We start from the raw sequence: 13,503 nt of genomic DNA, 5'->3' as shown, positions 1-13,503 counted from the left end.
GAGAGTATCACATGCTTTCATTGATAATGGGCTTAGGGTTTATACTCAAACTACTGCTCAGTTTTGACTGAACCTTGGCTTCTGTACCATCACCATTCTCAGTACCATCTGAATCTGGAACATGTATTATATCACATATTCTTTTCTCCTTTAAGTACGCTGGAAAGGAAATTGTACTACCAGAGCTTAAGTGATCTACCCAACATCACAGAGCTAAAATCCCAGTGGGCAGGATTCCCATTCAGGTGGTCTGACCACAGCGCTGCTTCTCTCTCACAGTTAGCTCTCATTCCTCCAACATACTGCAAAATATATAGTTTCCCATCAGTTTACTCTAACCTCCCTCTCAAATGTTATTAGTTTCTAAGTTGGTAAATTCAAGGTCCTCTTTCTAGCTCTCATCCACCTGGTCCTTCCAGATTTTAGCTATACTCCCTTGCCACTCACTAGCCCCCTCAAGTCATGACAGCTATGAAACCAGCTTACAGCCTCTCCACTTTGCTCTCTGACAACTTTTCCTCAAATTCCCTCTCCAGCTCCTCTTCCATAAATTACCTTTAAGTATTTGTGGTTTTCTTGGTTCACTCTTCTTTCTTTACTCTAAATACTCTCTGTAGGGGCCATATCCATAACTACTTTTTTATATTTAATTTACCCACCATTTTTTAGTAAGCCAAATATGAATTGATCTGGCCTATTGAGCTCCTGTGCTCCAGACTTAAATTTTCAACACTTTACTGCTATTTCCACCTGGGATTCTGTATCTATATGATCTTTCTATTGCTGTAAGAGATGACCACCAATTTAAAAGCTTAAAACATCACAAAATTTTAGATGTCCATAGTGGACTAAAATCAAGGTGTCACCAGGGTTGTGATCATCCCTAGAGGTTTTATGTAGGAATGTTCTTCCTGTCTTTTCTGGCTTCTAAAGGTCACCTGCATTTCTGGGCTCATGGTGCCTTTCTTCCGTCTTTAAAGTCAGCAACATTGCTTCTCTCTGACCATTCTTCTGTAGTCTCTTCTCCCTTATCAGAAGTCAGAAAAGGTTCTACATGTCTGAGGATCCTTGTGATTATGTAGAGCCCACCAATAATTTCATATAATTTCCCCCAACTCAAGGTCTTAAACCTTGATCACACTGGAAAATTTTATCACCTTGGCAAAGTCCAAGTAAAGCAGTATGTTCATAGATTCCAGCAAGTAAGCACCATCGTTGGGAGCCATAATTCTGTCTACCACAGCAGCTAAAATCAAATGCATTATTCTGTTCTTGCCAAATCCTCCAGCACTAGTGTACTTCCTACCTCTTCTAACATGACCACTCCCACACCCAGCCCTGCCATCCCAGTACAAATCCATGGCAAACACCTGTGATTACCTCCCCTCATTCACTATCCTATATCAGCCACAAAATTCTGTCTCTTCTACCCAATAAATACTCTGGAATACATCCACTTCCCTACAACTTTACTGTCTTTAATTCACATATTTAATATCTTTGCTTCATTTTGTTTTTTGGGGAGATGTCTACAGTATCCCTCCGAAGGAGCTGGTCTTTCTGCTTTCAATCTCCCCCTTCCCCGACTGATTCTCCACTCTGCTGTTAGAATTATATTTTCCAAATATTTAATTTGTGTGCCCTGTGTTATAAGCCTTTCCACTGTATAGTAAAAATGTGCAGACTGGGGTTGAGCCTTATTCAAGTGGGTAATCCCCCAAGCCCAGCACAAACCATCTTCCATCAACTTTAGGACTATAGAAAGGCTCCCAATCTCACAGTTATTAAATTTGGCAAATGTGTCTTAAAACTGATAAAAATTGTAATAGACGGTAAATTTTTACTGAATAAATGGATAAAATAGATACCAATAACTTCATTCGTTCCTAAAATAAAATTCCTACTACTTAATATTCTCTTAGACCATGTTCCTTATATCACTAAAATTTATATTCTTTTAGTTTTAGTTAGTTATTTGAGATTTAATTTTACATTAAAAATGTGAATAGATATTTGTATATTCAAGAATAGATTTTCTTTTTTACATGTTTTTCATTACTGTCTCTCTCCTTTACGTACACAGAAATCAAAAGAACTGGCCGGGCCCTCTATAATTTCAGGTTACCTGAAGTAACCATCTCTGGACTAGGAGATTTAACATTAACTTAATTAACTCTAGTCATATTACCATGGTAGAAGATTATTAGTGCTTGGGTGGTGAGCATGCTGTGATAACATTCATTAGTAGAGGTATGGACCTATACATCTAAAACATACAGTGTTGAAAATCAACACTACTTCAATAAACATTTTTATTCTAAAAAAAAAACTCATCCTATTAGCGATATTAACAACTGCCACCACCATGCAAATGGTTATGACAACAGCACAAGTTTAATCTTCAGAGCAAATCTGAACAGATATTACATTTTTACCATTTTAAAAATGAGTAAAAGAAAAAAGGTTCAAAAAAGGCAAGTCATTTTAAAACTCATAATACATAAACAGTAAGCAGCAGAATCAAGTGTTGAAAGCAATTCTGTGTGACTCCAAAGCACTTATGCAGTTCCTTAAATTGGCCCAAAATGTCCCCCAGTACATCCTTGGGCTCCTGAGACTTCTCCACCTGGTTCTCACTCAGCTCCAACTTCACTGGTTTTCTTGATCTCTCGCACACAGCAGGCCACACTCTCAATAAGTACTTGTGCACTGCTTGGAATCATCTTCCCCCACATCTCTACCTCCCTCACCTCTTTCAGATTTGTGATTTGGTTTATCTTTTCAATGGAGTCCACTCTATATAAAGTCACAGCTCATCCCCAAGTGCTATTCAATGTCCTCTTTCTGTATTCCCAATATACCTTTCCATGCTGCTTCATTTTTTCTGTTTATCAGATTTAACATAGTATATAATTCACTTATAACTAGTGTATTCTACCCCTGTTACAACGCAAGTTCCATGAGAGTAGAGATTGCTGTCCTATTTGCTGACTGATTTATCTGAAAAGTTTAGAATAATTAGATTATAGTAAGTGCTCAAAAAATATCTGTTGATATCACCCTGTATTTTATTTTGACACAGTTAACACTTTTCAGAAGTTTCATTGCCATCCTCCTCCTCACAGCAGGCTATAAGATCTGTTTCATTTGCTTAAATATTGTTCACCACTCATTATTTGCAATAGTGACAAACATAAAATTTGGAGGCAAATAAGTAAATGTTAAGAACCTGTAGAATGTGTCTGATATTAGAAAGGTTTTCCCTTTTTGCTGAAGTTGCCATGGAGGTAAAATCTACCCACTTCACCTCTTCTAGTCAATATTTCCTCATCCCTAATAATATCTGCACTTCTATATTCCATATTCTATCAAGTTGTTATGGCTTCATCCATGCCCTTATGTTGCCTTATATATGCAAATTACAAGACCCTAATTAGAGTGATAAGTTTTGTAAGTCCTAATGCATGTCTTCCTGTGGTGTTCATGGTAACAAAAAACTGATAATGTCACTGATCCATCCAAAAATAACAGAGAAAATAATTAGGTCTAATATTTGTTGACATAAGGCTATTGACTCCAACATTATAATATATAATCCTCACAAAAAATATGAAAGTAGCTTCTCTAATATGCTTCATTTAAAGATGGGAAAACTGCAGCATGGAGATGTTGACCAGCTGGCGGGCACTCACGTAGTTAGCTAGTCAGTGGCCAGCCCAGGATCACCCCAGGCAGGCAATGCCAGATCTTGCTGTGTTGAACACAGGCCAGTGTTAATTCATAGAGAGACTCCTGGCAGTGGAAGGAAACTGAGAATACCAAGCTCCAGAATTATGTCGATAAATGATTTTGATTCATCCATTAATGTTTTTACTATAAACTGTCACTAAATTCATCCAAAAGAGTTTGTCTAGTCCATCATAGAAAATATCTTCATAATTACATGGGAAACTAGCAATGGAGAGAAGAAAAGACATTAAGAAGTTGGGCAAGAGGATAGTTGAAAATTTATTAATACTATAAAGTTAGTAATCAAGAAATTACTGTCAGAATTTAAGATAATTTTGGTTAAAATATTTTTAAATGTTGGTTTATGCTTAAAGATGTCTGAGTCAAAATAACAGGGTTTATAAATATACTTGCAGCATTTATTGGATTCTACTCTCCATATCTGGTATTCATAGAAATATTCTTTATTTATGACTACAAATTTATGTATTATCAATTATGAAATTTGCAGTCACACAATTTAATGAAATAATCTTTGGCATTAAAATTATTTAAGTAGTAACAGTGATAATAACCATTAATATTGATTGAGTCAAGCAGATTAAGTGACATTCCCAGGATTGAAGGCCCACCGGTCTACCCCAGAGACTTGCTTCTTAACCTGTATACTATGCCTCAGCAGTAAGCATCACCTAATGTTTTGAAATCATATAGGATTTTAACAAATATATCATAGATTCTACAGGTTATTATAAAACATGTAAGACTTAAAAGGTGGTGAGATGGTTATCAATTGATAAAATATATTGAGGGGTTAATGTGCACTGGGAATGATATGGGGAGCTATGGGGAAGAGAGAAGAAAAGAAATGTAAGCAATAGACGACTTTAAATCAGAGCACATCATTTTTGCTATAAGGGCAGTGAGTGAATCTGCCTTATTTTTCCTAGCAAAGTTTAAAGTTGCCTCTATTATGTAGTGATTTTTCTACTTCTTATTCAACTTATAGGAAAAACAAAAAGATCAGTCAGTCTTTGTACTCTGCAGTACCTTCGCCATAGTATTGGTCTACATTGTACTGTATTGTGTAGGTTTAAGTTGACAACTTCCAAAAGCAAATTGTAAGACCTTAGGATTAGAGCTAGATCTTATTGTCTTTGTAGCCCTGTTGCTGAGTACACAATTTGTATTTAATATTTGTTAAAAGAGGAAAACAAAATGAAATATAATCACAAATGTGTGTATACATTTTAAAAAAATAAAATATGCATTTACAGCTTGATCATGTGCTACTTAAGAAAATTTTATGTAAAATATGCCTAAATTTAATTTAATCTACTTGAAAATTAGATTTTAATTGTGAAATATGTGAAGCACAAGCTTTGTATTTGCTCATTTTCTTTTTTTTCAAAAACATTATATGTATAAATGGCACTAATAAGCAAAATATTTTGTGTACACCAAATGTGGTGACCAGAGAAATATGGAAAAGGAAAATGACAGATTTAGTTCCTAAGAGAAATGAGGGGGTCAAAAGGAAAGCAGTTCAGTAACTTTGTGAGAGCATTTGAATACTTGGTATTTAAAGGATTCCCCCCTTGAACCCTATGACCTCCAGTGGAGTCTGTACCTTCCTCTGCTACCTTGAGCAATAAAGTCCGATGACTTGCTACACTGGCCAGACACCCTTGACCACTGCCATGCAGCACTGGGAATGTATCTTATGAATTCTTATTTTGTCTGTCTAGGTACAGACAAGAGGGCAGATGCTCAGGCTCTCTTGTATGGAACATCCATTTGTGTTCTGGGTCTAGATCACCAGCCAACCACACCACTGCTGCCTAAAAGCCAACATCAGTTCTTACAGAAAAGAAAAAGCTCTATTGACAATCAAACTGTAGCTAATGAACAGCTCTACAGCCTTCACTAGTACAAGTTCAAGACTCTATCACTGAGTACTCTTAGGTACTAGACATACTAGATAGGAAAAGAAGACATTATCTATAAACTCTTGGTTAAATCCTTCAACCAAGATTTAACCTCACTGAAAACTACATAAAAAAGAACATGACTTCCCCCCTCCTAAACTTTATATCAGTCTTTCGAATTTTCAAATTATGTTTTGAAAAACCCAAGCATCAAATGCAAGTTTAAAATTATTTTGAAATAACATCAACAGTGGGCTCACTGCTGTGGTTCTTGCCTGGCTTGTTTGAGAAATGCGACGGGTCCGATTGTAAAGGGCCATGCTGTCTCCCTCCCGTGTTCTTTCTATTCTCCAGCCCCAAGCCAGCATTGTTTTTAAGGATTCTTTGATTGGCCAGCGATAAATTTCTTTTTCCTAGAAACAAAAATAAATAAAAAACAAGACAGGGAATATGATGAGCCTAAATGAAAGCTTAAAAAATATTTAATGCTTTGTCCTGAAATAGACTTTCACTTTAAAAATTTTTGATTGGCCTTGTTTACTTAAAGATGAAAATAGAGTCAACATTTTGAAAGACAGAGAATAAGCTGAGATATAGTTTAAAGTTACAAGCGTGATCCTTGCTTATTTAGCATGGACATTAATTTCCTTAAATTTTGCAGCTTCTGATACTTTATAGAAACTAGAAAAGAAAAACAGAATTAAGAGAAAGTACCAGAGTATATGATACCTGTTTGAAGGCTTTTCTACCAACTCAACAGAGAATTAACACCTCCTCCCTAAGCACCAACCTAGGAAATTTTTTCACTTCATTTGTCAAGATATTGACTACTCGCCCCCAGTCAAAAGAAAAGATACAAAATTTATAAATAGGCATGTTAAAAATTATTCCTCATCAAGAAACTTTTCAGCATGTAACAATGTTTTCTAAAATCCCTTAAAACATAGGATAGGAATAAAAATCAAGACTGAATAGACAATAATTATACAGATGAGAATGACCAATTAAATACTGACAGAAAATGGGAACAGAGGATCTTTTTATAGCAATAAAAATAGCATATATATCAAAGAAAATATCTTAATAAGAAATGATATAACAAAACTTTTTCCAAAAAAATTGAAACTATATAATCTAAAAAAAAAAAAAAACCCTCACCTTTTCAGATAATAGTTTATATGGCTTCATTAATGGTTGAACTTTAGAAGAATCTGAATATATTTCTCCATAAATCCATCCATTTGCCAACTAAAAAAAAATCAAAATTGTTTACATGAATTAATTTTAGAGTATAAGTTGTATGTGCTTAATCCATATTTGTTAAAATAAGTCTAAAATGAACCAAAATAAAGATGGAGATTTGGATTTTGTCCAGCATAAGTCAGTATGATTTCCATCCTACTCAATATTATTTTGAATAATCACCTAGGAAAAATCCAGAGATTAAAAAAAAAAAAGCACACAGTTTTCCTTAAAAGACTCAGGTCTGTGATTGTGTCAACAGGCACTCTCCTAGGATTATACAAGTCACACAGCCCCTATGATATTTATTCTGGCACATCTTGGGATCCCCCTCTGCAAAGTATATGGAAAGGTTCATTACTTTAAATAAGAAAACTGGGTCATGCTATTTTATTTAGAAGCTTCCCTGAATAATGTACCTGCTTTGTCCACTACTTATCTAATTACCTCTCAATATATTTGCTCCAAATTATTTTGCCCATATAATCTTGTACATATCATTGTCTCTCTGTATCACTGCATATCTGCCTGCAGAATCTGAGTTACTAGATAGGAATAGTTTAGGACTGCTTTCTCATAGTATTCCTCTTCATCACCAGTGCCACCAGCTCGGTACCAAATAGAATCTTTATATAAAACAAACACTTTTAGTGACTTACCTAGTAAATTACTGAACAAAGAGTCAGACTTTGGCAAAACAAAATGAGGGGTTCTGGGAGTAATGTACTGGTAAGGTAAGGATTGAAACTGAACATAAGTGTATAAGAACAACACTGAGTTTATACATAACAATATTTTTGGGAACCTTTGCTGTCGGGTTTTTACTTCATCAAATAAGTACATGCATATTTTAGATAACTGCATCATCTCTTGTAAGTTTGAACTAGGAACAAGCTAAATGTGACTACTTGGGAAAAACTATTCCTTTAGAAAATCTTACAGAATATAGGACCTAAGTCAACAGATTGTAACTGCTTTAGTACTCATTTGTTATTGTTTTTTTTTTTTGACAATGCAAATAAAATGTCATCTTGTCTTATAACCTATTTTTAGTGAACTGCAGATCTATTTTGTAGTAAGATATACAACAGAGTAGAAAGTGTAAACCACCACTGAATTCTCACAAATGATTTTCAACATTTTATCTAATGTAAAATGACTCATAAAGCTAGTTTCCTTAAAAGATTTCTGAACTCGTCATGATTTTTTCCTGAAAGCCCTGATGATTATTAATTTTGACTGCCATAAAAAAGTGTTTAGAAACTATATTTATAACTTCATAGTTTTTGAGTTCTTAAAACTATGCTTTTTATCAACAAAAATACTCTTATTTAGGAGGTAAATAATATGTTAACAACTTGTAATTAAATGTTCTTCTCTAATCTAGATAAAGCTCTCATGGTCAGGGGTATTTGAGCATTGACCAGTCATTACATGCATTCAGTACTGAATTAGATGTTAGAGTCTCAATTTTACCTTGTCCATTGACCATTTGTCATGGGAGTGTTCTGCATATTTGTTAATGAAGTATTCCAACTTCTCAGGAATTGTAATACTGTGAGAAAAATAAAGAAAAAAAACTTGGTTTTTCACAGGTCATGCAAGAAATCGTATTACTCACAGTTTATGATTGCTTAAATTCCATCTGATGCATAACTTAAAAATTGTGTTAACAGAGAATCGTTTTCCATACTGTAGAAATAATATGTAAGATATTATCAGGTAGATAATGTTCAGGTAGATAATGTTCTGCTCTTAAGTTGCTTCATACTTTACCATGTCTTAATACGTTATGTGTAATAAAAGTTAAGCATAGTATACAAAAAAATAATTCAAGGATATCCAAAGATGAGGACAATGAGTATACAAAAATAATGTTTGAAATCTATAACAAAATAGTTAGACTCAGTAGGCCTAAAAAATATACTTCTGTTCTATATTCATTCTTCAAGTTTGTTGTTTTTGAAACAACTCTCTTGCAAGTACTGTAAATGGTTAAAAGATTGCTGAAATCTGACCTATTTCATATTTTTAAGAATAATACAATTTTAAACTAATTTCAAAGTTAATAATTTTAAATATTAAAGGTCATATATTACAAATGTTATGAATATGGATTACAGAGATAAGTAATCAACCAACTCATGCTTTGATACATTTATTCTTGATTCCCTTCACTGAACAGATGTTTAGAGCATGCAATTGGTGACCAAGTCTGATGGTAAATGTAAGACTTGGTATATCAAATATATATATGAATATGAGATTAAATATAACTAATTATATTTGCTTATGAATATAACTTATTAATTCAATTAACTTTTATGATACAATTCTAAATAAAATCTAGTATAGTGAAATGGTTTACTTTTCCAGCAATGTTATCAGTCAGTAATTCAACTATATGAATATACACATACTTAAGAAACAACATATAAAACAAAGAATTTTATCAATTATTAATATCACTATATAAACCTAATCTGTTAAGAAGTCCCCAGAGGGACAAGTCTAGATAATTAATATACATGCCCAACACATTAATTGGATTTAATTATTCCACACCAAACCACCACATTGCTCTGATGCTATTTTAAAATCCTGGATTATACTGTATGTTAGCAAACCACAAACTTACCCAAGTAGAAATCTGAACATGTAACATTTTGGTTTACTTACTTTGGAAGAGATACAAAGGATCAATCACATAAGCCAAATACTGGGGGGTAGAGTCTTTTCTCACAGGACTGTCATCAAATACCAAACATGCAAATTTAAGGCATTATCAAACTAATGGCATATACCACTCTGGTTGAAATTTTGATTTGGTTTCAGAAGATAAATCAGCTACAGAACCACCCAAAAGCCTGGAAGTTGAACTCCCAACCAAGTTCAATAACACTGAACAGTATGCAGTGACTACCTTGTTAGGGTCTTGATGAGTCACTGTAAGAAATCATGACACAAAGAAGCAGCTTTCCTTGCAAATGGGAAACTAAGGTCCTCTTAAGACAGTAACCACAAGAGCGCTGCTCAGACTCCAAACACCTGAACACCAAGATAGCCTATTTGTAGAACAATTTGCTCAACTACACGTAAGAAGTTTCACAATTTAAGAGACATTTTATCTGTGGTTAAGGTTGTCACTGCGCGGCATTCTAACTGCACACTCAATTTTCCACAAATATTCTAGTTTGATATTCCTTTCAATCTCATGCTGTGCTTTATGATGCTGATCTTAACAGGCTAATGCTAGGTCCTGCTGAGATGGAGTGATGGTGAAGTGATTCCCTGAAGTCATAGAAACAGTTTTGCACTGCGTACTGGGATCATCTTGAGTCAAAGATGCTATGAGAGGTTGGCTGCAAGTGTTAATAAACATTTAGGGTAAATTTTCACCTAAAATATAGCTGACATAATTTCTTGATTCTCATTATTAGAGATATTAGCCTGTAGTTACATACAGAGAATCTTAATTATGTTAAGCTTATCCTAGAAGGTACATCTTATCTATTTCTGATTTTTATATAATCATTATTATTACTACTATCATTTTACCAAGAAAAGGGACCCCTATTAAAAGGATACCAATTCAAAAGGGGCATGGGTTAGAGAAAGTTCACTTTAGTACCTTATTCAATTTCAGACTTCACACATCATTTACAATAAAAATCTGCTGCAATAGAAAGAGTCCATACTTTGAGGTATCAACAGGTTGTGGGTTAAAGTTCCCTTCAGAATCCATTGATGACTGTTTTTCCATCATACTGACATAATTTGACTCCATGTAGTCTGGAGGCAAAGCTCCCGCAACTGCACTCAGGCAAGGCAGTGCCAGTTTGAAAAGTTCTTGTTCATATTTCTAGGAAGAAATGGAGGACCAAAATAATATCACATTACTCCTTGGTAAAGCCTGTCAACATAATCACTGTGGCTGAGAATGTTGTAGGAGGACATCCGAATTACCCAAGGCTAAATTAACTCCCTAACAGATTCTTCCTCTGAAATGGAATATATAGCATGAAATCCCATCAAACCTAAGAAAAATTACAGTTGGATTTATTGCAGCTGGAACATAATACAATCTTTGCTGACCTGAAAACTTATTCTCTAATATTTGAAATACACATGAATATTCTGTGTACAACTTATCTCTATAAAATGAACATAATTTCACTCAATGAGCACCATACACCTTACTATTATTTCTGAGTTACTGCTACACTATGTTATAAAGATTGTATATGAAAAATACATAAAGGATAACAGTCCAGAGATTAAGAAATTTTAACTGATCATATTATATTACAAAAACGCATGAAAACAAAATTCTGAAGCAGGAAAGAAATTCTATAGGAAATTAACATAAGCTAAATATGTGGGAAGAGATGTTTTTCTGTTAGTTACATAGTTAAATTTGTATTTATAATTTTTTAAAAACAAAAATAGTAATTTCTTTTTTTAAAATAATAAATTTTATTTTTATATTCCCCATACAATTGCAGCCCCCCCATTCTGACCCCAATCCCTCCCCTCCTACCCCTCACCCCCCAAAAAGTGTCTCACAGTTACTTTAAATGTTCAATTTAAAATTCATGTTGTAAATTCTTCTAAAAATGTCTTCGATGTGTTATATTAAAAGGACTCTCCCTTCACCAAAGGCAATTAATTAAAAAAAGGCATCAAAATTGTATCTATCAACAGTAATCACAGATAAACTTCCCTTGTTGTGTAGAAAACTTCCAGTTTATAATATTACAGTCAACTACTAATATCTATCTTGGAATTCAAACTAATTTTGATAAATATTTCAAATAAGCATAGAGTTGTTCTGAATTTCTCTGAAATACTACCCCCTGACCTTCTGAAAGTATATACTCTTCATTATAAATATGACAACTAAAAGGGAATGTCACATCTATGAAACAATACTGAGTGCAGGTACTAAATCTCTGTAGCAGCAAAATGAGAAAAGTCCCTGAAATTATAATTTTATGAAATGCTGTATTTTTATATTTTGTAAGATTTTTTTAGATTGGGGTGGTGATTAGGACAGATTTGAGTGCAAATAAGACCAAATGCACCAAAATTTATCAAACCATGTGCATAATTTCCTGAAATGCTCAGTCACTTTGAATTCAAAAGAGTTATGATCACAAGGAACACATTACCATATCGATTTTGTAAAATCAATATAAATTGCATTCTCAACATTTATTATAAATTGAGAAAAAAGAAAAAATAAATCTGCATAAGTCTTTATTATGTAATGACAGCTTTCCACAAAGAATGCTCTCTTATCATGAACCTATGGCTTTTTAATTACTTTATCAAACAAACCCACAAAAATTAAATTACCTTTTGAGACAGGGCGTCAAAAATGCCCCAGAACAACTTTCTTGATAAATGGAGTTCTTCTTCTGAGGCAGCACCAAAGTTTCCCCACCCTCCAGGCAGACAGTAATATTTCCAACATCTTTCATAGTGATTTGTCAGTAGCTATATGGGAAAACAATTATGAAAGCAGTGAGTTAGAGACTTTTTTTTTCCATTTCCTAAATTTTGGCATTCTAATGCCATAGAATGAGTTTAACTGAAATGAAACTTTGAATGGTATGTGCATTATTTTGGAGAATACTACTGCTTTGTATACTTACTATGTCTTTAAACTTTAACACTGGTCACAGAATAAGGACCAAACACCCATTTCTACAAATAACTATTTTAATAACACTCTGTTTGAGGTTATGTGGGTGTCTGTATATCCCGGAGTTCTACTTTAGTTGCTAGCATTTACTCACAATTTTATGAGTAATCTCCTAGAATCCATGCACTTAACAAAGGGACCCATGTCAGGGTGACCCAGAAGCACAAATAGGATACAGCATCTAAAATGTGCATTCTAGGCCTCCCTAGTGGTGCAAGGGGTTAAGATACAACTTTTGAACCATTTTTTATATCTAAGGCAGGAAATAAATTGTTGAGGACTCTTGCTATTAAAACTAACTATAGTCCTTGATATAAAAATATTTCTAGTTTGGTCTCCCTCTCAGTTACAAAACACACACATACACATAATTTATAAATCTCAAGTCATGAAATATTGAGATCTAATTTGTTGGGATTAACATGTCAATATCTATAATGTACAAGACTTTTCACATAGAGATACTGTATCTTTTTTCAAATATCTTCCAGCTCATTTTATGAAGAAAACTTTAAACAAGGATATAACTTACATATAATTAATTTACCTAAATATATATAATCAAAATTAATTTTCATATAGAAATAATATATTTGATAAATATCTAGGAATGCTTAGTGTAATGGCAGTCAAAAAAATCAACTCATTTATATCGCAAACTACTTTTTTTTTAGAAACCTATTACTGGTAAACTGATGCTTACTAGATGGCAGTACAGAGTAGTCATCTGAACAAAGCTCATATGACCATGGCCTCCAAGCCCATGCTATTTATTACATGTATTAGAATACATCGAGTATCCTGAGTCTGGATGGAGATATTAGGTGATAGGAAAGGATTTAAAAAATCAATAAGGCATCATGAGACTTGATTCATGATCAGAATAATAAAGATGTG

At 33.6% G+C, this 13,503-nt stretch overlaps 1 protein-coding gene across 1 annotated transcript in view; it reads right to left on the bottom strand.

Annotated features, from left to right (window-relative positions):
- RYR2 (ryanodine receptor 2) overlaps positions 1 to 13,503 on the bottom strand; it is a gene marked incomplete at both ends in the record, with an annotated part of 627,990 nt that overhangs the window by 147,797 nt on the left and 466,690 nt on the right. Inside the window, 5 exon segments of the mRNA XM_084254295.1 lie at positions 5,933 to 6,070; positions 6,816 to 6,905; positions 8,376 to 8,454; positions 10,598 to 10,761; positions 12,258 to 12,398. Of these exon segments, the coding sequence (XP_084110421.1) occupies positions 5,933 to 6,070; positions 6,816 to 6,905; positions 8,376 to 8,454; positions 10,598 to 10,761; positions 12,258 to 12,398 (612 nt within the window).

The sequence above is a fragment of the Talpa europaea genome, assembly GCF_964194135.1.
Source record: "Talpa europaea genome assembly, chromosome: 14".
Lineage (NCBI taxonomy): Eukaryota > Metazoa > Chordata > Mammalia > Eulipotyphla > Talpidae > Talpa > Talpa europaea.
Note: the sequence above shows the minus strand (reverse complement) of the source record. Positions and strands in the feature narration are given on the sequence as shown.